At 44.2% G+C, this 23,569-nt stretch overlaps 1 protein-coding gene across 19 annotated transcripts in view; it reads left to right on the top strand.

The window, feature by feature from the left end:
- PEX5 (peroxisomal biogenesis factor 5) overlaps nucleotides 1-23,569 on the top strand; it is a 50,446-nt gene that overhangs the window by 13,655 nt on the left and 13,222 nt on the right. For 4 of the 19 annotated variants that reach the window (XR_009214424.1, XM_032159515.2, XM_032159514.2 and 1 more), the window contains exons 1-16: nucleotides 5,041-5,256; nucleotides 5,639-5,801; nucleotides 6,073-6,108; nucleotides 6,410-6,542; nucleotides 6,751-6,882; nucleotides 13,181-13,283; nucleotides 14,204-14,294; nucleotides 14,690-14,800; nucleotides 15,061-15,153; nucleotides 15,836-15,955; nucleotides 19,685-19,828; nucleotides 20,017-20,087; nucleotides 20,457-20,669; nucleotides 21,009-21,174; nucleotides 21,673-21,830; nucleotides 22,012-22,232. Coding sequence is in view for 18 of the 19 variants with exons in the window: in XM_032159515.2 (XP_032015406.1) it covers nucleotides 5,210-5,256; nucleotides 5,639-5,801; nucleotides 6,073-6,108; nucleotides 6,410-6,542; nucleotides 6,751-6,882; nucleotides 13,181-13,283; nucleotides 14,204-14,294; nucleotides 14,690-14,800; nucleotides 15,061-15,153; nucleotides 15,836-15,955; nucleotides 19,685-19,828; nucleotides 20,017-20,087; nucleotides 20,457-20,669; nucleotides 21,009-21,174; nucleotides 21,673-21,830; nucleotides 22,012-22,213 (1,983 nt within the window). In the remaining variant the exon portion in view is untranslated. Of the gene's footprint in view, nucleotides 1-4,072; nucleotides 4,088-4,785; nucleotides 4,809-4,941; nucleotides 5,494-5,638; nucleotides 5,802-6,072; nucleotides 6,109-6,409; nucleotides 6,543-6,750; nucleotides 6,883-13,180; nucleotides 13,284-14,203; nucleotides 14,295-14,689; nucleotides 14,801-15,060; nucleotides 15,154-15,835; nucleotides 15,956-19,684; nucleotides 19,829-20,016; nucleotides 20,088-20,456; nucleotides 20,670-21,008; nucleotides 21,175-21,672; nucleotides 21,831-22,011; nucleotides 23,453-23,569 lie in introns of those variants that run through there. The other 15 variants (XM_058442188.1, XM_032159521.2, XM_058442191.1 and 12 more) reach the window with 15 other exon arrangements.

Consider the following 23,569-nt stretch of genomic DNA (forward strand, 5'->3'; position numbering starts at 1 on the left):
GCTTGGCCATTGATTGAGGGCCAGGAGGTTAACTGTCTCCTGCACACTGGTGCAGCCTTCTCAGTCTTACTCTCCTGTCTCGGACAACTGTCTTCCAGATCTTTCACTATCTGAGGGGTCCTGGGAGAGGCAGTCACTAGATACTTCTCCCAGCCACTAAGCTGTGACTGGGGAACTTTACTCTTTTCACATGCCTTTCTAATTATGCCTGAAAGCCCCACTCCTTTGTTAGGGAGAGACATTCTAGCAAAAGCAGGGGCCATTATACAATTGAATATAAGAGAAAGAACACCCGTTTGTTGTCCCCTACTTGAGGAAGGAATTAATCCTGAAGTCTGGGCCACAGAAGGAGAAATGGACAAGTGAAGAATGCCTGTCCTGTTCAACTTAAACTAAAGGATTCTGCCTCTTTCCCCTACCAAAGGCAGTACCCTCTTAGATCCACCCAGCTCTCTGATAGACAGCCCAACAAGGCCCAACAAGGACTCCAAAAGATCATTAAGGACCTAAAAGCCCAAGGCCTAGTAAAACCATGCAATAGTCCCTGCAATACTCCAATTTTAGGAGTACAGAAACCCAATGGACAGTGGAGGTTAGTGCAAGATCTCAGGATTATCAACGAGGCCGTTGTCCCTCTATACCCAGCTGTACCTAACCCTTACACTCTGCTTTCACAAATACCAGAGGAGGCAGAGTGGTTCACAGTCCTGGATCTCAAGGATGCCTTTTTCTGTATCCCTGTACATCCCGACTCTCAATTCTTGTTTGCCTTTGAAGATCCTTTGAACTCGACATCTCAACTCACCTGGACTGCTTTACCCCAAGGGTTCAGGGATAGCCATCTATTTGGCCAGGCATTAGCCCAAGACTTGAGCCAGTTCTCATACCTGGACACTCTTGTCCTTTGGTATGTGGATGATTTACTTTTAGCAACCCGTTCAGAAACCTTGTGTCATCAAGCCACCCAAGCGCTTTTAAACTTCCTCGCCACATGTGGCTACAAGGTTTCCAAACCAAAGGCTCAGCTCTGCTCACAGCAGTTTAAATACTTAGGGCTAAAATTATCCAAAGGCACCAGGGCCCTCAGTGAGGAATGTATCCAGCCAATACTGGCTTATCTTTATCCCAAGACCCTACTAACTGTTGGATGTGCCTCCCTCTGCACTTCAGGCCATACATTTCAATCCTGTATCTTTAACCTCCCTGTTAAGTTTGTTTCTTCCAGAATCAAAGCTGTAAAAACTACAAGTGGCTCTTCAAATGGAGCCCCAGATGCAGTCCATGACTAAGAGCTACTACAGACCCCTGGACCTTCTAGGCCATGCTCTGATGTTGATGACCTCAAAGGCACCCCTGCTGAGGAAATCTCAACTGCATGACCTACTAGGCCCCAAGTCAGCAGGAAGCAGTTAGAGTGGTCGTTGGCCAACCTCCCCAACAGCATTTGGGTTTTCCTGTTGAGAGCAGGGACTGAGAGACAGGACTAGCTGGATTTCCCAGGCCAACTAAGAATTCCTAAGCCTAGCGGGGGGAAGATGACTGCACCCACCTTTAAACACGGGGCTTGTAACTCAGCTCACACCTGACAATCAGGTACTAAAGAGAGCTCACTAAAATACTAATTAGGCTAAAAGCAAGAGGTAAAGAAATAGTCAATCATCTATCGCCTGAGAGCACCGGGGGGGGGGGGACGACAATGATCGAGATATAAACGCAGGCATTTGAGCTGGCAGTGGCAACCCTCTTTGGGTCCCCTCCCGTTGTATGGGAGCTCTGTTTTCACTCTATTAAATCTTGCAACTGCCAAAAAAAAAAAAAGTTTTAGACTTATGACTTTAAGAGGATTAAGAAAATTGAATAAATGTTTATAAGTTTGATTTATTAAAGGGTTGAATAAAAGTTTAGAAAGGTTTTGCCTAGTAGTGTTGTTTGCCCTGTCAGGTATTTAAAATATGAATATTAAATGTCACATAGTTAAAAATATTAGGAAATTTGTCTATTTCTAAAAAGCAAAAGTACAGCACAGTGTTTAAGAGCATGGACTCTGGAACAAGACTGTGTAGGTCAAAGATCCACAAACTATGGCCTGGTCCCTGTTTTTCCATAGTCTGCAAGCTAAGAAGTATTTGACATTTTTTGGCTGGGCACAGTGGGTCACATCTGTAATCCCAGCACTTTGGGAGGCCAAGGTGGGTGGATCACCTGAAGTCAGGTGTTTGAGACCAGCCTGACCAACATGGTGAAACCCCATCTCTACTAAAAATACAAAAATTAGCTAGGTGTGGTGGCATGCGCCTGTAGTCCCAGCTACTCGGGAGGCTGAGGCAGGAGAATCGCTTGAACCTAGGAGGTAGAGGTTGTAGTGAGCCAAGATCGTGCCACTGCATGCTGGCCTGGGTGACAGAAGAAGACTCTGTCTCAAAACAAATAAGTATTTGACATTTTTAAATGGTTGGAAAAACATCAAAAGAAGAATAATATTTTGTAATATGAAAATTATATAAAATTCACATTTCAATCCCCATAAAAAGCATTACTGGAATACAGCCGTGCTCACCTGTTTAGGTGTGGCCTATGTCTGCTTTTGTGCTCCAGCAGCGGGGTTGAGTCACTGTGACAGAGAGTGTACGGACTACAAAGTCAAAAATATTGACCATTGAGCCCTTTACAGTTTGGTGACCCTGGTCTGGGTTCAAATCCCAGCTCTGCTATTTATTAGTATGACCTTGTGCAAGTCACTCAACTTCTCTGTGCCTCAGTTTCCTCTTTTGTAAAATGGGGTATAATAGTTATTATTAATAACTATTAGGAGGATTAAATAAATCAATAGTTGAAAAGTGCTTGAAACAATGCCTGGCACACAGTCAATGCAATATGTGTCTAAACACGGGAAGAATTTAACCTATTGAACCTGAATTAGTCAAACATCAAAGAATAAGTAAAAACTATTTTTATTTTATAAAAATTACTACTTTTATGAATAGAATAAGAATTTAAAGTTGAACCTGGATTAACAAAATCTAGGGTTTCAAATCTAGAGCTTCAGTAAATTAAATATTAAACACCAAAGTCACTCTATTAGCCCCTTCCCAGCACCTCTGGCTGGGACTGTGGACCAAGTTCTGTGAATGATTCTATGGCCTAGGAGATCAAAGATCTCCACGGTTTATCAGTAAATCTTCTCTAAGACTGGGAAGTAGGTGCCTGGAGTTATGCCTGGATTAACGTTTGACTTCCTAGCCATCTGATTTTGCACAAGTCTTATCTGTAAAGTGGGTCTACTAATATCTATTTAATAGGGGTATTAAGAAGACTAAAAGCATTGAGATACATAAAGTGTTTTACACACCTGGATTTTACTAAACATCAGTTATTATTGTTAGCATTCTTCCAAGATCTGCACACAAAGTGAGTTACTGCTAATCAGTCGATAAACTCCTAGCAGAGCAGAAGGTTATGTGTGTCGTGATGTTTAAGTGGTACTGGGAAACTCTGGCTGCCTAGAGGTTCTGAAATTCTACTGTATCAGATGGGTTCCTTTAAACATTGCTCTCTCTAGGGGTCCTCTTTTTAAAAGTATGCACCTTCTGGAGGGCATCTCTTCATCCTTGTGTGGTTTAGTTTATCAGGTACTAGGTATTTTCCTCACGATGGCAGCCTGAGAACAGGGGACACCCAAGGGCTGGGATTTGTGTGCTCCGGAAGAAAACGAGGCGTAGGACTGGGGCCTCCGAAAGGGGGCGAAAAAGCAAGGAAAAGGAGAAATGTTGCACAGTCTTATGGTCTGTCCCCTGCCATTCTGTTCCCCTGAGGTGTCAGAGCAGTTTCTCTTATCTTCCCAGGGATGAGTTTACACAGACATTCCCTGTGGCCCCCTGAGGCCTCCACCTTTGAAATCTGCAGAACAGCCAGGAAACAAGCCCGGCCCATGGCGCCACCTGCTGCCTGCCTGCCTCTGCTCGTGCACCCTGGGCTGGGATGGTACTTCTGTTCGTCTGGCATTATTGCCCTTGGTCATTTACCCGCAGCCCTGGGCCCCTCCTTGCTCTTCTCCATGACACTAGGACTCCCTTGGTCTTGAAGCCGGGTGAGATTATCAGGGTTTGTTTCTCAATGACTTTGAGGTTTGACAGCAGAGCACACTCTTTGGCAGATGAGGGGGGGCTGAGGCTTAGTTTTATTCCGTGATTAAAAGCATTTCTTGTATGTTTGTGCTTTCCCAGCCTGGAGTGGTGGGAATAAGGCCACTACGTTGACTTAGTGGAAGGAAAGGCTGACTCATTGTACACCTTCCCTGTACGTTACCAGCTCGAGGTCTCAGGATGCGTTGGACCCTATTTTGGTCTCCGGAATTTGTCATCATGCAGTGCTATTTTCCCCATTATGCAGAGGTGGAGAGGGATTGAGGCGGGGGCGGGCCCCTGTCTCCATGGAGACAGTGACGCTGCCCCGCTAGGGGTTATTTGGAAGGGGGGCAGGCCTAGGAGGCTGAAGAAGGCCTCGGACTGGACTCCCCAGCCCCTGGTGTTAGGGCTTTTCTCTTTCCTGGGCTTGGGAACATTAGCCAGCCCCATTTTAGTGAGAAAACTTAGGCTCCGAAAGGGCAGTGAATCCCCTTAGGTCACAATGCGTCCACGGGAAGAGGCAGGATCAATTGAGCCTAGGATCTCGCGTCTTCGGCTTCTCCCCAGAGCCTGGGAAGCCCTTCTTAGCTCCACTCTTCTTTGAGCTTTCCGTCAAACAAATCCTAGGGCCCGTGGCCTTTTTGAGCGCTCCTAAAGGCGACTCTCCAAGACCTGCTCTCTAAGGTGCTCTTCCCCTTTAAGACTCACGGCTCTTCCCGTCAGGCTGCGTCGCAGTCTTAAGGCCCCGCCCCTTCAGACAGCTTCCGCTGGACCTGGGCCGCTGCGGGGCGGTCACGGCCCCTTTAAGCCTGAGCCCCGCCCCCTGGCTCCCCGCCCCCCCTTCTCCCCTCCCCCAAGCCAGCACCTGGTGCCCCGGCGGGTCGTGCGGCGCGGCGCTCGGCGGTGAGCGCCTGACCCGAGGGGGCTCGGGGCCGCGTCCCTGGGCCCTCCCCACCTTTGCGGTGGCCTCGCGGGTCCCAGGGGCGGGGCTGGAGCGGCAGCAGGGCCGGGGAGATGGGCGGTGGGGAGCGCGGGAGGGACCGGGCCGAGCCGGGGGACGGGCTCCGGTGACTTAGCGGGAGGGAATGCCCCTCTGCCGTGCCCACCGCGTGCTGGGGCTGCGGGGGCCTAGGTATGGTCGAGCTGTTTTCCCACTCTCCTTTGCCCGGGCAGTGTCCCCTTCCAGCCCGGTTGTTGAAGCGTCCCTGTGGTCCCCCGGGGTCCGGGCCCCTTTGTGGAGGCAGCTACTGGCCCCCCAGCCTATGAGACCGTAGTCGTGGAGGCCTCTGCAGAGGCGCAGGCTGGAAGCGGTGGCCTTTGAGGGGGGCGGCAGGAGAGAGTACCGACCTCCCTCGAACTCCTGGCAGAGGTGGGGGTCACAGCAAAAGCACTGGGGTGGAGGGCGGCCTGTGTGGGGCAGACGCCTGTGTGCCTTCCTCGGATACGGGCAGAGTTGTGGGTCTGGGAAGGGTCTGGCTTGGGTACCTCAGTTCCAAACCTCCTGTGTCCATCAGAGAGCTGGCGGTCACCATGGCAATGCGGGAGCTGGTGGAGGCCGAATGCGGGGGTGCCAACCCGCTCATGAAGCTAGCCGGGCACTTCACCCAGGACAAGGCCCTTCGGCAGGAGGGATTGAGGCCTGGCCCCTGGCCCCCCGGAGCCCCAGCCTCTGATGCAGTGAGTGTTCTTGAGGTGGAAAGCCCAGGTGGTGGTCTGAGGTGGAGGGGCTGTTTGCACGTCTTGGTATAACTGCTTTCTCTATTGTGTTGCAAATCATAGTAGTTACCACTTACTGAGCGTTTACTAAACACTAGAAAACCCTGTGCACCTTTAAATAAATGTAACCATTTTATAGAGGAAGAAACCGAGGCTCGGATGCCTGTGGTCTTCATCAACCCCTAATTTTAGAGGGACTGCACCATTTTGCCTCTCTGTCTTTCTCTCTTAGGCCTCCAAGCCTTTGGGAGTAGCTTCTGAAGATGAGGTAAATAGACCAGTCTCTTTTCTGTCCCATTTTTCTCTTGCCCATTGTGTTTTTACCTTTAAACTTAGTTCACCCGTATTTCAATTTTTGGGCTTTCCTGACCGAATGAGAATGCCTGCTTGTTTTTAAATGTATTTTTTTGTGCTTCTAAATCTATGGAAAGACAATTTCTCTTTATGTGTCTCCAGTTTCTGTGTTTCCTTTCCTTGTATCTGACATTGGGATCCCCCTCCAGTGGGTCCTGTCTGTTGCTGGGGTCTCCCAACCCTATGGGTTCATTTCATCATTTCTCTTCTGGCAGTTGGTGGCTGAATTCCTGCAGGACCAGAATGCACCCCTTGTGTCCCGTGCCCCTCAGACCTTCAAGATGGATGACCTCCTGGCTGAGATGCAGCAGATTGAGCAGTCAGACTTACGCCAGGCTCCCCAGAGAGGTGAGCCCAGAATCTAGTGGGAGGGGAGATCGTTTTCCATGTAGCCAGGGCCAAGGAAGGGGGTTCCATTGGATGCTGCTGGCATTGGGGAACTGAGATACAGAAGGAGACAAAAGTAACAGAGTGTTTTCACGTGGACTCAGGGTTCTTTAGGCACGATGGAATGGTATGTATGTATTCTTTCTTAGTTTTCTCTCTCTCTTTTAAGCCCCAGGTGTAGCAGACTTGGCCTTGTCTGAGAACTGGGCCCAGGAGTTTCTTGCAGCTGGAGATGCTGTGGATGTAATTCAGGATTATAATGAGACTGACTGGTCCCAAGAATTCATCTCTGAAGTTACAGGTGAAGCTTGTTATGGGAAAATCTATATTGGCTTCTATGGGCCAGAATGCTATACCCTTCCCCCGTTCACGGTATAATGTGATTACGATTTTTCTGGTCTCATGACTCATTTCTAGAGGAGTAGGGTACTGAACTCAATTTCCCTTAGGTGATAACAGAATGAAATGTATATTAAACAGAGGACTGGGTTTGTACTGGATAAGAGATTTTGGATAGAGAGAACGAAGAGTTTGGTTGGCCTTTTTGTTACTTTATCACTGTGGTTTGGTGGAGAGGATCTACAGATTGGATGGATGGCAGTGTTGCGGAGGAAGAGAGTATTCACTACAGCACCTGGGATTCTGGCATGAAGTTATTTGGAACAGAATTGGGGCCTTCAGAGTGTTATTGTGAAGTTCAAGTGCCTGAGGTATATGACTTTAGAAGGTAAAGACCATACCGTGATGATGATAATAAAAATTAATAACGATAGTTACGTTCTAGGCCTTGTGTTACATGCTTTGGATGCATTATCTACTTACTCTCCATGAGAACCCTAGAGGTAGTTACTGTTTTTAGACCTAGTTTAAAGATAAGAAAATTGAGGCTTAGAGGTGAAGCGTGCCCAAGGTTACACAGCTTTGTCAGTGGTAGAGTTGGGATTTGACCCTGGATTTGAATGATTCCTGACCCTGTGGCCTTCACTGTGATGCTATACTGCCAGGCCTGCAATTTATGCTCTTTCTTGCTTTGCTACAGACTTCAAGGTCTCAGCCTAATTTTTCCGCTTTGAAAGCATCCATTGCTCCCTGCGTCTTTTATGATAGATTCTTCTTGCCCTAAGCCTATCTAATCAGGTATATGGTGGGAAGGGCAGTCTCTTCAGCTTTCCTCTTCCTGATTGCTCTCAAAAGTTAGTCTCTTTCCAGTTTAAGAAATCAAGACTAACAAGAGATACACGTAGAGAAAGTTACCAAGTTCTGGGATCTTGGGGAGTCACATCATCATGGTTCCTGAATTTTTCTGAGATGATTAAAGGGACTGAGTTGGTTTCTACCCCCACCATTTTAATTTATGTTCTTTCTTGCTTTGCTACAGATTTCAGGGTCTCAGTCTAATTTTCCTTGAGAGCATCCATTGCTCCTTGGATCCTTTAGGATTGATTCTTACCCGAACCCTATCTGATCAGGGAGAAATGTGTGTGAAGGAGGCCCATGTTTAGGATGGGCTTCTCCGCACACAAGAGAAAAACCCCAAATCTAAAAACTAAAACTCACCTTTAATAAGATCTGTGGGTCTCTTTTATCACGTGTCTCTTTCCCACCCATAAGCTGGAGTTAAGGTAGAACAGTAGGTGCTCTTGGCTTTGTTAAGAGTGCTAAGCGCTTTATCTTCTTAAGCTCGTTAGAACTTCACAGTAACACTTAGAAGGTGGATATTCCCCCCCCCATTATGTAGATGAGGAGACTGAGATTTGGAAAAGTTAAATACTTTGTGCGAAATCATTGAATAATAGAGATGATATTCAAACTCATGTCTGTGTGGCTCTTGAGATTCTTTTTTTTTTTTTTTGAGACAGGGTCTTGCTCTCACCCAGGGTGGAGTGCAGCAGTGCGATCTCTACTCACTGCAACCTCTGCCTCCTGGGTTCAAGGGATTCTCCCATTTCAGCCTCCTGAGTAGCTAGGACTACAGGCATGTGCCACCATGGCTGGCTAATTTTGGTATTTTTAGTAGAGACAGGGTTTCACCATGTTGGCCAGGCTGGTCTTGAACTCCTAACCTTAAGTAATCCACCACAGCCTCCCAAAGTGCTAGGATTACAAGCGTGAGCCACCATACGCGCCCTCAAGTTGAGATTCTTTGTGAAATTGCCGCAAGTTAAAATCTGAACCATAGCAAAGACCTTCTCCTAGACAGAAACTCAGTTTTTCACATAAACCTTAGACTTAAGTGCTATCTCTTATCACAGAGAAGCTTCTGTTGTAATGTGGGCATTTGTCATTTTTGATAACTCAAAAAAATCATTGCTACTATGAGCGTTGAGATGGATGAAATTTTTACTATAATTACCTGAATTGCATGCAGCCAGTGAAATCTTCCTTAACTTGAAATGAAAAACACTTTAGAAAAACATGTTGGATCTGTCTCACCAGTTAAATGCTCTTAGGAGAGCTCTTCTAGTATTTTGTAGATTCTTTTGGAATCGTGCCTGTTTCACAGAGGCAGAGACATGCAAACCTTAGAATGGGAGTTGAGCTGTTTGAAGTCTGCCTTCATAAAAATGTCTTATTGCAGCAGTATATTGCTTTGCATGTAGTAGGCCTCTGGTATTGAATGAATGAATTGAGATCTGGGAGAAAAAGCTAAAGGAAAGGGGTTCATTTTGTCGTAACTGACTTTTTTTTTTTATTATCCTTCATTTTTAATTATAGCATTTGTGGCTGATACAATTGTATAGGTTAGCTATGGCTTTATAGATAAGTAGATTTTGAGATGAAAGAAGGGTATACTCTTTAAGTTCTTATTTTAAAATCTCCACTGTTAAGAGTCAAAATCAAGTTTAAAAAGAACTTTGCAGCTCAATTATTTAAATTTAATTTTTTTATTTGGAAGTACTTAGTTTCACTGGAAGTTGAAAAAAAAAATGTATAGGAAGGTTCTGTGTACCCTTCACCCAATCTCCTCCAGTGGTAACATTTTACATAACAGTTATGCAGAGATCAGAAATCAAGAAATTGCCCTTGTTTCAATCCACAGAGTTTATTAGGTTTCACCAGTATTACATGCCCTTATTTGTGTGTGTGTCTTTTATGCAATTTTATTAAATGTGTAGATTTGTGTAAGCATCGTCATGATCAAGATACAGAACTATTCTCTCACCACATGAAGTTCATTTTTTTTAGCTTACCTTATTTTGTAATGGAATCCCCCCATCTTAAATCTTCTGGGTCAAATAATTCTCCATCTTGTGTTTGCTCAGATCTAGAGATAAAACACATCTTCAGGGTTCTTAAATTTAGACAGCTTCGGTTGACATGGTATGTGAGGTTCATATGATAATCGTGAGAGATAAACCTGCACTTTCATGGGAAAAGCCATGGATAGCAGTAGCAGAAGATAATTGGCAACAGATCTTTTCTGGATGGTGGAGGAGAGGCTTTGGAATAACAGTCTCATTGTGATGTTTTCTGCTTTTGTTATAGGTTTGCCATGAGCAGACTAATGATAATAGCTAACATTTGTTACTGTATGCGTTGGTTTTCACAGCAGCCCCTACTGTTATCTCTGCTTTAAAGATAAGGACATGGAAACTTAAGAAGGTTAAGTAACTAGTCTGAAGATGCACAGTGAATAAGTGATGGAGTTAGGATTTAAATGTGGGTAGACTGACCCTACAACCTGTATTCTTCTCCACAGTGCTGCTATTTAGCAGACACAGAAACTTTCATGAGTAAGCGTAGCTAGCAAGTTCTGAGTTTTTGGCTTTTGAGCTTGGGGAAGATGTGCCTAGAAGGAATGAGTAAACTACGAGAAATTATATGAGGTGCACAATTTTGAGTGGGATATTTGGTGTCTAAGTTATTCTCACTCTACTAATCTATATGACCTCAGGCAGTGCATCCCCTCTGTAGACCTTAGTTGCCTTGATCTCAGATGTATCCACATGGATCTGATTTTCTGTAGGAATTTCTCAAAGATTGTGAAGGCAGTGTGTTACTCTTTTGATTCTTTTGGTTATTTGACTCTTTTGTTGGAGTAGGTTCCCAATGCCAAGAAATTCTGGGTCTTGTGGCTAATCTGGCCAAATACCAAATTATAGGTATTTGAGGATAGTTTTTCTCAGCTCTGGGATTTTTTTTCTTAAACTGCCTCATATCTATTGTTAAGTCCTCATGTCTGTTGTAAAAATTCAAAGGTGCGGCCGGGCGCGGTGGCTCACGCCTGTAATCCCAGCACTTTGGGAGGCCGAGGCGGGCGGATCACGAGGTCAGGAGATCGAGACCACGGTGAAACCCCGTCTCTACTAAAAATACAAAAAATTAGCCGGGCATAGTGGCGGGCGCCTGTAGTCCCAGCTGCTCGGGAGGCTGAGGCAGGAGAATGGCGTGAACCCTGGAGGCGGAGCTTGCAGTGAGCCGAGATTGCGCCACTGCGCTCCAGCCTGGGAGACAGAGCGAGACTCCGTCTCAAAAAAAAATTCAAAGGTTCTTTGTATTTTTTCTGGTTTTTTTATTTTGTTTTTTTTTTGTTTTTTTTGTTTTTTTTTTTTTGTCCTTGAGAGGACCATTTCATAAAAATTTGAAGTGTTTTCTATGAATTTGAGGAGCACTTATGGCCAGAATATGCTTTTGCAAAATACTCTAGTTGAGAGTTAGAAGTGATTGGAGAGTTGAGGAGGTAGTAGTTATTTTTCAACAGAATGGAACTAAGAATTTCAACTAAGAATGGAACTAAGGAACTAGGAGATGTTAAAGTCTCTTTGAGTAGTAAGCATCTCCTTTCTGTCTCCACACTTGAGGCGACAGTCTAATTGGGGCAAATGGAAGAGAAATGCTTCCTGTGAGAGCTAGTGAGCAGAATCTGCATTTAATTTTTGAGAGTCCTTGAAATTAACAGATGGATCTATGGTCAAAAAACAATTGCCAACCATATTTCTTATTACATTATACATTATATATATAATACATTATACATTGTATATAATGTATTTCTTATTACATTATATGTTATATATAATGTATTTCTTATTACATTATATGTTATATATAATGTATTTCTTATTACATTATATGTTATATATAATGTATTTCTTATTACATGTTATATATAATGTATTTCTTATTACATTGTATGTTATATATAATGTAATAAGTAGTAATTACTTATTATTTATAATTAGGTGTATTCTGAGAGTCTTGATCCTTTGTTTTTCACATTTTGACATTTCATGCTCAGGTTTTGAGACTACTTTGTTGACATTATTCGGGCAAAGTCTCAGTTAAAATGGAGTAGAAGTTTTTGTACCTTAATACCGAAGGGGTAGTAAAAGCAATGGCGGTCAGATCTTGAAACTGGGGACAAAGACTGCTAGTATCAGCTACTATTTTCACACCCCTGCCCAAATGTCCCTCTTTAATACAAATTGGAGTTAGTAGGTTCTCAACAAGAGAGTGGACTTCCCCCTTGGGAACTGTCCTTGTCATGGGCCAGGAGTGGGAAATAGCAGGGGAAGGTGGTGGCAGACTAACTAGTAAGATTAGTTCTGGGCACAGGGCAGAAGGAAAGAATGCTGCAGGCTTGTGCCGTCTCTTTGTTTCCTTCTTCTTCAGTGCCCGCAGTCAGTCTCCTTGTTTTTTTTTTTCTGGCCACAGGATAGTAAAGGGCAAAGTCCTGGAGGATGAAAAACAGTTCAACACCCTCATTGAGTTTGTTGCCTTGATAGGTTTATTCTGATGTTGCAGCAGTCCCCTTTGTCACTAGAGCTTCTGAGACAGTTTCTAGAATTAGACTGAAAAAACATAGCTACTCAGAGATAATCAAAAGTGAGAAAAGTCAGAATAGTGTTTACTTCTGGGGGCAGGGAGATTGAGGGAGCCTGTGAGGGAACTGTAAACGTTCTGTATCTTGATCTGGGTGGTGGTGATATGAGTGTATCATATGTGGAAGTTAATTTAGCTGTACACTTAAGTTTGGTAGACATTATATGGTTTCATATTTGTATATTACATTTCAATTAAAAAATGAAAAAACCCACCAAACATCCATAGGGAAGGGCAGACCTATATATCTTTAATTCTAGCCTAGCATTCCACTTCTCTGATTCTCTTGGTAGGCAAATTACAATGAAATAAGGCTCCTTTGGCTGGGATTGTGTGAACTCTGGGTAGAAGGAGAACAGACCAGTGGCTTGGTTAAGGAACAGGAGCCCTTCTGTGCTCCCTTCACTCCTTACTGGCTCCCTGCTGTACTTCTGAGGAAAGTGAAAGCCCTTGTGCTTCCTATTTCCTATTGAAATATCTTGTACTTCAAGAAAAAGAGTTTGGTTCTTAATCCTTTCCTGAGCTTCCTTATTTGATCTTCCGTTCCCAACTCTCAGTAAATTTCTGCCCCAGGCTCCTTGAGAATGGGTTGGATATTGAGGATGTTGAAATTTAGTAGTATATTCTTTTGACCAGGGGTGTCTGAGGGAGTCAACAGAGTTTTGTCTGCTTTGGTGTGGCAAAGAGGGTCAGTTGAATATGGGCATTTATTTCCCTTTCCTTGATCCCACACTGAATGGACCCGTGTGATTTCCCCATCTCTCTGCTCCTTGCAGACCCCTTGTCTGTGTCCCCCGCCCGCTGGGCTGAGGAATATTTGGAGCAATCAGAGGAGAAACTGTGGCTGGGAGAACCTGAAGGAACAGCCACCGATCGCTGGTGAGTTCAGATGCCTCTTTCCGAATCCCGTGAAAGGAGTATAGACAGTTTTCCCAGCCTCCTCTAACCTCCTCCATCCACGTTCTCAAATCAACTTACTTTATTCTTTAAGATTTGCCCTTGGATTATTACTCTTGTGAATTTATGGTTCAAATATAGTCAAGGACACAGTGGTTGTGTGCCTGTACTCAGGAAGCTGAGGTGGGAGGATTGCTTGGGCCCAGGAGGTCAAGTCTAGCCCGAGGAACACAGTAAGACCTTGTCTTTAAAAAAACAAAAGTGCATGCATGTGCGCGCACACACACACACACACACACATACACACAGATGTACATACATGCATACATATATACACGTATACATACACGTACACGTATACACATACATGCATACATATGTACACATGTAGATACATGCATACACATACATACACATACATAGACATAGATACATGTATACACACATACACGTACACATGTATTTACATACACACGTATACACACGTATATATACATACATATCAGCTATATTTGGGAGGAAGGGAGTTTTCAGACTGTTTTAAAATATATGTATATATGTAAATATATGTATATTTTTCAAGAATCCTAACTATCCTATATGAAGGTCATAACTTCATCTTAAAGTTCATAATTTTACCTTGTTCCCTTCTTAATTTTGAGCCTGCTACTATCCCATCTGTATGCAAAGATATGTTTGGGAAAGGGAGAGCTAAAAGGATGTAGCTAGTACTTTCACACTCCTGCTCAAATGTCCTTCTGTAATGCAAATTGGAGTTTGTAGGTTCTCAACAGGAGAATGGAGTTCCCCCACAGGAACGGTCATTGTCATGGGCTAGGAGTGGGGAGTAGCATGGGGAGGGTGATAAACTAATGTGTAAAATTAGTTCTTACCCGTTCCAGGTATGATGAATATCATCCTGAGGAAGATCTGCAGCACACGGCCAGTGACTTTGTGGCCAAAGTGGATGACCCCAAATTGGCTAATTCTGAGGTGAGCCACATCCCTCTGCTGCTTTGCCCAGCAGAGCTGGTTTTGGAAGGCAAGAATCTTGTTTCTCTTACCCCAGTTTAGTTTAAAGAGAAGGAGAAGAGATCCTAGGTCTCTTCCTGTCTATAGAACAGAGACTTAAGATCCTGCCTCTTCCTTCTAGTGTTCATTCCCTCATCTCCTTGCCTACTAACTCTTTTTTCTGATGCCTTTTTGAGTCTTTAGAGCCAGAAATCCCTTTCTTTTTGCTCTCTACTTCTTTTAGGGTCTTTAGCATATCTTGTCTGCAGCTAGAGATGGTCAGGGGAGGGGTGAGTACAGGGTCCTCTTGGGCATGGTTGAGAGTGCACACCTGGAAGTCCTTTCCCAAGTGGCCTATGTGTGTCTCTGTGCCCCAGTTCCTGAAATTCGTGCGGCAGATTGGCGAAGGGCAGGTGTCCCTGGAGTCCGGTGCAGGGTCGGGCCGAGCTCAGGCAGAACAGTGGGCAGCAGAGTTTATACAGCAGCAGGTAGGACATTGTCACTTTCCAGTCCCACTTCAGAGCCAGCTGATGCCCCAGGCCATGGGTTCAGTGGTCAGTGGTCCCAGATGGGGAAGGATAAGGCCAGCTTGTCTTGATAGCATCCAGGTCCCAAGTGGGTGGGAAAGAGATTCTGAGAATGATTTTCTCAGAAGTACCCAGGTTGGTGGTGTTTAGTGGGTATTTAGTGTGCGTCTGATGGATAGAAAGTTGGTGGTAGTGGTACTGACCATCCTTTTTTGTCACAGGGTACATCAGATGCCTGGGTTGACCAGTTCACAAGACCAGTAAACACATCTGCCCTTGATACGGAGTTTGAACAAGCCAAGTCAGCTATAGAGGTGAGAGCAGATAGTGCAGGAGCAGACACCCCAAAAGAAAACACTCCTTGGAGTGAGTGGGTGTATGAACATCAAAGATGATGCAAATTGTATTTCATAGTGGACCTGGATCATCTGTGTCAGAGTTGCTTGGGGATGGGGTGGGTGCTGTTCAAAAATGCAGATTTCTGGGCCAGGCGTGGTGGCTCATGCCTCTAATCTCAGCACTTTGGGAGTCCGAGGTGGGTGGATCACCTGAGGTTAGGAGTTCGAGACCAGTCTGAACAACATGGAGAAACCCCATGTCTCTACTAAAAATACAAAATTAGCGTGGTGTGGTGGCGCATGCCTGTAATCCCAGCTACTTGGGAGGCTGAGGCAGGAGAAATGTTTGAAACTGGGAGGTGGAGGTTGCAATGAGATGAGATCACGCCATTGCACTCTAGTCTGGGCAACAAGAGTGAAACTCTGTCTCAAACAAAAAAGTAAACTAAACTACAGATTTCTGGCCATCACCCCAGACTACTAAATCAGTATCTGGGGATAGGATCTGGCCATCTGCATTTTAAAAAAGTTATTCAGATGATTCTTAAACATGTTGAAATTCAAGAGCTGCTGCCTTAGGGAATCCCAGCAGAGCTGAGAGTGGGGTGGGGTGGTCATGACGGATCTCCTTTTTCTATCTGCCTTCCCTTCCTTACAGTCTGATGTCGATTTCTGGGACAAGTTGCAGGCAGAGTTGGAGGAGATGGCAAAACGGGATGCTGAGGCTCACCCCTGGCTTTCTGACTATGATGACCTTACGTCAGCTACCTATGATAAGGTAAGGTAAAAACTCTTAGTTTTTCAGGTTCCAGAACTTCCTTCTTTTTAATGTCTTTCCTTTAATCCTGAATTTGAAGGGTGCTTTTAAGTATTTTCTTGAGTCCCTTTCCATGAAAAGAAGTCTGAATCATTCCCTTGCCCTTCCTCTTCAGTGATTGAGTATAAACTTTATTCTTGGGATATAGATGTTAATGAGACTATCTTTGTCAATAATGACAATCCAGTACATAACACCTATGAAGGAGGTTTGCACATGCTTGTTGCATTAAAAGCACAGAGGAAGTAGCTCTGCTTGGAGGTCAGATTGGGAGCTTTTTGAGAAGACCGCTGACTCCTTTGGTAGGGAGTGTTAGTGGACAGACTATCCGTTTGCCTCCACATCTTAATATCTGTTTACTTTTTAAACTCACATGTTCATTTTAAGTTCTTACCTCTTATAGGTACTAGCCACTTGCCCTAATTTAGGGTTTTCAAAGAATTTATATTAAATAACTTAAATATTAGGGAAATTTCTTAGTAGTATGAAAGATGATTGCATTTTGCATATAGCATGTGCCGTTGACTTAGAAGCATATGTTACTTCTGGGGTCTTACTAAAAAACAAATCTACCTGTGGGTTGTAGGATATTTGGGGATGTGTTTAATAACTGAGCTCCTGAGTTGAAACATGAAGAGGGGAAAGAATCACTTGGTTTTGAAAAAAGGCAAAACAGGAACTGGGGAGGTGAGTAGTGATGTCTTTTTCTCAGTTCAGATCTGGTTGGGAAAGTATTCTGGGGCTGGAACCAGGGCCTGAGATGCCAACCAGGATCTTGATGTAATAAGGGAGCTATGCAAAGATGGGAAGATGCAGTTCAGAAAAAGTCTAGGGTTTGAGAGCCAGTGAAGAACAGTATTAGGAAAAATATGATTTTCTTTATTATTCCAGTCTGATCTGGATTTTTCTAACCTATGTGATACAAGGGAAAAGACAGCTGGGACCTTGCCATGTATTTCACCAGACTGTGAGTTCATTGTATATAATTTTGATAAGAACTGAAGGAAATATAGATAACACTTTTGTTATTATTTTGTATTAACAATTTGATAAGTCACATAGACCCCATCAACTTATAAATGGAGAGTTATACATTTATGTAAAAATGTCCATGCTTTTCATACATATAGACGTAATACTAGTTTTATATGAGCAGCATTTTCTTTTATCATTTATTACTCTCGTATTTATGACATGCTGGCCAGAATACATTTTTTATTTAAAAACTTTAAAAGTATGTTTGTAGATTCTTGAGCCCTACTTGATATCATTGATACTTTGGGATATTGCAAAATTAGGACTAGAAATACTTGCATTAATGTTCCTCAAAAAGTGACGTAGTAAAGCAATTCAAACAGTGTCTGGCTTTAAGCTAATAGTGAATTCCACGTCAATAGAACTTTTCAAAAACAAAGGATTTGACTCTTGATTGTTACATAAATTCGTGGATCTCTTTGAATGTACTGTTTGTTTATTGATAGCCCCTACATTTTCAGAGGCAATTTACATTGCAGCTCAGGCAGATAGTAATGTACTATTACGATAAAAGAGAAGTATGTGATGGGACAAACTCTTTGTAGTGATCATTTCTGCAGTTTGATCCTATGAGATTTTGGAGCAGACCAGACCGTGTATCAGATAAAATTAAGGACTTGGGTTTGGCTTTTCAGGATGTAACAGTGAAGCCAAGCTTATTCTGTGTTCTGTGGGTTGGTGAGGGATCCTCCAGAGTACTCTTTTTTTCCATCATCTGTGCAAATATTCTAATTTTGGAAAATTCCTCTTTGATCAGCAATTGATGAGACTTCAAGGAGGATAGGTAATATGGATGCAAGGAAACTTAAGAGAATCCTGTGGTTGCAAGATGGTGGCATTGAGTTGTTGTGTTATCTAATGAAGACACCTGAAAAGAGCATTCACATCACTCCTGGCTGACATATACAGGCCATCATATCTTAAGGAAGTATCCAGAGCAATGAGAATAATAGCTATTTACAGATAGTATCTTAAGCTTTTTGTAAGGTGTTGGTGAAGATTCCCATTAGATGTTCTCAATGGCTCTGAGAGGCAGGAATTACTTTTATTAGGAAATTGCATTATAGATGACAGTAATCTCTGTTTTCTGTAGAGTGGCTTAAAACACATATTAATGATGAACAATAGTTGAAGTTGAATGCAGAAGGATTTATTTTATTGAACTGTAATAGCTTAGGGCAAGGGCCAGCAAACTGGCTTGTGGAATAAATCTTTATGTTTTTAGTGATCCACTAGCTGAGGATGGTTTTAACATTTTTAAATGGTTGGAGAAAATCAAAAGAGTAATACTTTGTGACAAGTGAAAATTATATAAAATTCAAATTTTAGTGTCCATAAATAAAATGTTATTGGAAGACAGCCGTGCTCATTTGTTTACTTATGTCTGGCTGCTTTTGCACCACAACAGTAGAGTTGAGTAGTTGCAGCAGATCCACGAAGCCTGAAATATTTATTATCTGGCCCTTCACAGAAAAAGTTTGCTGATCACTGGAATAGCATCATTTTCTGCCTTCTGTCCAAAAACACACTTGTTTTCAATATAAATATACTTTCTATACATTTATCTTAAATCTACTATAATATGTCTCTCTTCTTAAACCCCCGTTATAATTATTTAATTTTCATTTGTGACAAATAATTTGCATCTGATCATGACTTAGAACTTTGCTGGTAAGATTTAAGCATTTTTGATTCTTTATCATTTTCATAATAATAATGAAAAAGGGCCTTATGTCTTTATTTTGTACAGTTTTATCTGAATTTATTCTTAACTGCATTTAGAAAGACCTCCACCTGGTGTTTTGCATCTTGTTTTCATTCTGGTGTATTATTTTGTGATGGTAACTACTCTCCAAAAAGGGACTTTTTATTTGCATGTCCCAAATTTTGCAGCTTACTAGTGACTTCCCCTTTACCTTATTTCTTCTCTGCCTAGCGTAAAATGCCAGTTGACAAAGCTTTGCAGATAGTATCGTAATTCTTCTCTAAAGTGAGAAATCCTCAGCTAGAAGAGAATGGTGGCTTTCTGAAGTATTCTCTGCCATCTGGATTTTGGGATCCAGCTTTTGCTTACTGTCAGATACAGATTAATATTCATAATTATTAAGAATGAAATTGGGGAATAAATTAACATTTTCAAAATGCTTGAACATGTTTTATCTAGTTGACATGTGGAAAGACTCTGTGAGCTAAGAAAGAGTTATATTTGAATAGCAGGACTCCAAACATTTCCTTTATACATCATCACATTATTGAAGGATAACAAGAAATGCACTTTGAATAGCTAGGGACACTTTGTCTCATTACTATAAGCAGATCCTGTTGAGACATTCTGCCCCATGGTGAGAAGTAAAGGTCTGGGAATGCAAGCCTGTGATGACTTCCTAAAATAAGCTTATTTCCAGCGTGGATGAGTTTGTTGACTTGCCTAGCTTCTCCCAGGTATCATGAACAGGAGATGGGAGCACGAACCTGATACCAAATGATTTTACTTGTGTCATACGTGATCTTTATAATATGGAGAATTTGCCAGCAATTAATTCAGGAACCTGTTTGGAGGCCCTCAGCTTCTCTGCCTGTCGGTTGTCATCCTCACATCCCTGCTGTTCTGACTGTGCCACCTCTCAGTCCATCTCTCACGTGCTTTTCTTGTAGGGGTACCAGTTTGAGGAGGAGAACCCCTTGCGTGATCACCCTCAGCCTTTTGAAGAAGGGCTTCGGCGCCTTCAGGAGGGGGACCTGCCAAATGCTGTGCTGCTTTTTGAGGCAGCTGTGCAGCAGGATCCTAAGCACATGGAAGTGAGTGACTTAGAGACTGCTTCCTCCATCTTGAGAAAGGCCCCAAGGAGAGTAGTGCAGATGGGTTAGGGCCTGGGTGATGGCCTAGGATAGGGGCTTGAGAGCGAGATGGTGAGTGGGAGAAGCCAGGGGGAAGGGCGAATGGAGAGGTGAATATGGGGTGATGGAGTCTGTCCACTTCCCTCTAGGCTTGGCAGTATCTGGGTACCACCCAGGCAGAGAATGAACAAGAACTATTAGCCATCAGTGCATTGCGGAGGTGAGTACACCGAAAGGTATGGGTGAGGTGCTTCTAAGGCTCTGCATATAACCTTTTGAATGACAGAAGCCCAGACCTGGATCCTTGTCTTTCTGGGTGCTAACGAGAGTGTTTTCTCATGCTGAAACTCTGAGTTGGAGTGAATTCCATTCCTTCCTTGGCTTTTGATTTTATTTGTGGGGCTTTGGTTGGCTCCTTGCCTGCTAAAACTTTCCCCTTAGATCTGTAACTTTATTATTAACTCATGTCAGAGGAGTCACAGGTGAGGCCATTGTGACTCTGCATTTCAAAGCTTGGCTTGGATCCCAGGGTGCTCACGTGTGCCAGTGTCATTGCAGATATCAAGTCTGCCCATCCCTGATCAAACAGGTGTCTGGAGCTAAAGCCAGATAACCAAACAGCACTGATGGCTCTGGCTGTGAGCTTCACCAACGAGTCCCTGCAGCGACAGGCCTGTGAAACCCTACGAGACTGGCTGCGGTACACACCAGCCTATGCCCATCTGGTGACACCTGCTGAAGAAGGGGCTGGTGGGGCAGGACTGGGCCCCAGCAAGCGTATCCTGGGGTCTCTCTTGTCTGAGTGAGTATGAGGGATTCCTAGGATGAGGAATTGCAGTAACCTAAGTCCCAGTAGGAGGGTGACCTTGATTTTGGAAGTTTGGATGGATTGAGACTGAAGGGTCCTGAGAGTGGGATGGGAAACCTAGGCTCAAGTTGAAGGAGGTCTGCATTCTACACTTCAGTGCTAGGATGAAATAGAAAAACAGGCTTCTATATTGGACTTTGAGAGTAGAAGAGATGACTGATAGATTGATGAATGTTGGGGATATGATTGATCAATGAAGGAATTAATTTGGGGGGATGGGAATAGAGACATTCATCTGCCTACTTTTTTTGTGTTTTTTTCCTTTTCATCCAGCTCCCTGTTTCTTGAAGTGAAAGAGCTCTTCCTGGCAGCTGTGCGGCTGGACCCTACCTCTATTGATCCTGACGTGCAGTGTGGCTTGGGAGTCCTTTTCAACCTGAGTGGGGAGTATGACAAGGCCGTGGACTGCTTCACAGCTGCCCTCAGCGTTCGTCCCAATGTGAGCCCAGGGGAGGAATGGAAATGGGACATGACTGTGTACCTTACTGAAGAGCCATTTGTTGGGAAGCTGGGTGTGATGGTGCATGCCTGTAGTCCCAGCTACTTGGGAGGCCGAAGTGGGAGGATCACTTGAGCCTGGGAGTTCAAATCCAGCCTGAGCAACATAGCAAGACCCTGCCCACCCCCACAAAAAAGAATAATTTGTTCAGACTTTTGGAGTCTTGGGGTATTTCATTCCAGTGTTCCATGTACTGACTGCCTTGGGAGGATTGGGAAAAGAAGGGTGGGAGTGTAGGGTCATCTGGACATAAGAGAGTCTGCATAGGGTGAGAGGGGCTACATTGTAGCCACACACTGAACTGTTGAGAATGGAATGGGATGAAACTTGTTAGCTAAACAGAGTAGTGAAACAGGTGGAGTAATGGGCAGAATTTCATCTGAGTCAAGCTTTTCCCATCCCTTCTGCATCCCTATCCCTTCTGCATCCCTATCCCAGGACTATTTGCTGTGGAATAAGCTAGGGGCCACCCTGGCCAATGGAAACCAGAGTGAAGAAGCAGTAGCTGCGTACCGCCGGGCCCTCGAGCTCCAGCCTGGCTATATCCGGTCCCGCTATAACCTGGGCATCAGCTGCATCAACCTTGGGGCTCACCGGTGAGCGTATCTGTTGAGAAATGAATGAATGAGCTTTTTCTCCCTGCCTTTGGCCCTAGCTCCTTATTCTCAGATCCTGTTTGACTAACCAGCCCTAGCTTTCTCCCTCCTGCTGCTAGCTGACCTGCTTCCTTCCATTGTTGTTCAGCTTAACAGCTCTCATTCCTCCTCTTCCTTACAGGGAGGCTGTGGAGCACTTTCTGGAGGCCCTGAACATGCAGAGGAAAAGCCGGGGCCCACGGGGTGAAGGAGGCGCCATGTCGGAGAACATCTGGAGCACCCTGCGTTTGGCATTGTCTATGTTAGGCCAGAGCGATGCCTATGGGGCAGCCGACGCACGGGATCTGTCCACCCTCCTAACTATGTTTGGCCTGCCCCAGTGACAGTGGGACGGGCTGCCCTGTGAGTGTCCACCTGGAGGGATCCCCGCTTTGGATGTGATTCCCTCTCCCCAAATGGGCCTACCAAGGGGGTGGGCTGATGACCATAAGCGGTACGACCTTTCAGGAGCTGCCTCAACGTAGGGGTGGGTAGTCTGTGTTCTAGTTTCTACGTAATTGTAGGAAAATGAGCTGTGTTATCTCTGAGTCCCTTGGTAATTCAAGGGCTGTACATCCAGCTACAGATCTCTCTGCTCATCATGCCCTTTCTTGGTGCTGCTTTTTGGGTAGGACCCAACGATTTAGGGTAACTTATCATCAGCTGCCATTTCTGATAGGGTCTACCACATTTGTAATGTCTGTCCTTTCCCCTACTTTTACTGGGAACTGATAGTCTAGCTTCCTTGGGCAGCGTAAGTAGGAGGTTCATCTGCTGTGCACCTCTAATGTCTGTCTGGATGGCATGTGTTTGGTTGAATTGTTGATTTGGCTGAGCAGAGCTGAGTTTTGGTAGGAGTGCTCATAGTTCTGTCATTCTTGGACCTCCCCTGGCTGAGCTCTGATTCCCTGTGAGCACGATGCTGATGCAATAGTCCTGTGTCATCACTGCAGCGGTCCTCAGGAGCTGCCAGGGCCAATTGCTAGAGTGTCTGGGTGTGTGGCATAAGAGGAAGGTTCGCTTGTGAAATGAGGCTGAGTGGGAGTGGGGAGGGACTAGATCAGAAGAGATCAAGGGCTCTATTCAGGAACGTTGGTGGGAGGACAGAGCAAGTGGGAAGGGGGTATGGTGAGTGCGGCAATCCCTCCTCCGAATGGGAATTGAGCTAACTGTTCTAGAAAATTGGTTCAGAAACTGCAATCTTGCCAGATTTCTAGCGGATAGGTTCAGTGTTACCATAAGCCTTTGCTGTACTTCTTGAAATGTTTCTAGGGGAGAGCACTGGAAAATCCCCTCCCCCCATCTTATCTCCAGAAGGTGAAGATCGAAGGAAGATGAGGGAGCAGCTTGGATTCTTCTCAGTTGTCCCTTGCATGGGGAGATACACTAACCCCCAGAAATGACTGCTAAGCCTCTTGCCTTGTCTTCAGTAGCTAATGATCAGAGAGATTTTTTTTTTTAAACTACCATGGTCCCAAGATTCCATCCTGAAATTTATTTTTCTTTGTATGAATATGTGTAAATGATTTAAAAATAAAACTGTAAAATATTTGTACGAAGAATAAATGGAACTGATGTGGGTATGAGTTCTGCTGGTCATGAAGTTGGGGTGGCAGGAGGTGAGTTGGCGTTTGGAGGACCGGGATTCAACAGTTTTTGTCTTTCAAATTCTCACTGGTATATTGGTTACCCGCTCATCC

The sequence above is a fragment of the Hylobates moloch genome, unplaced genomic scaffold, assembly GCF_009828535.3.
Source record: "Hylobates moloch isolate HMO894 unplaced genomic scaffold, HMol_V3 SCAFFOLD_8, whole genome shotgun sequence".
Classification (NCBI taxonomy): Eukaryota; Metazoa; Chordata; class Mammalia; order Primates; family Hylobatidae; genus Hylobates; species Hylobates moloch.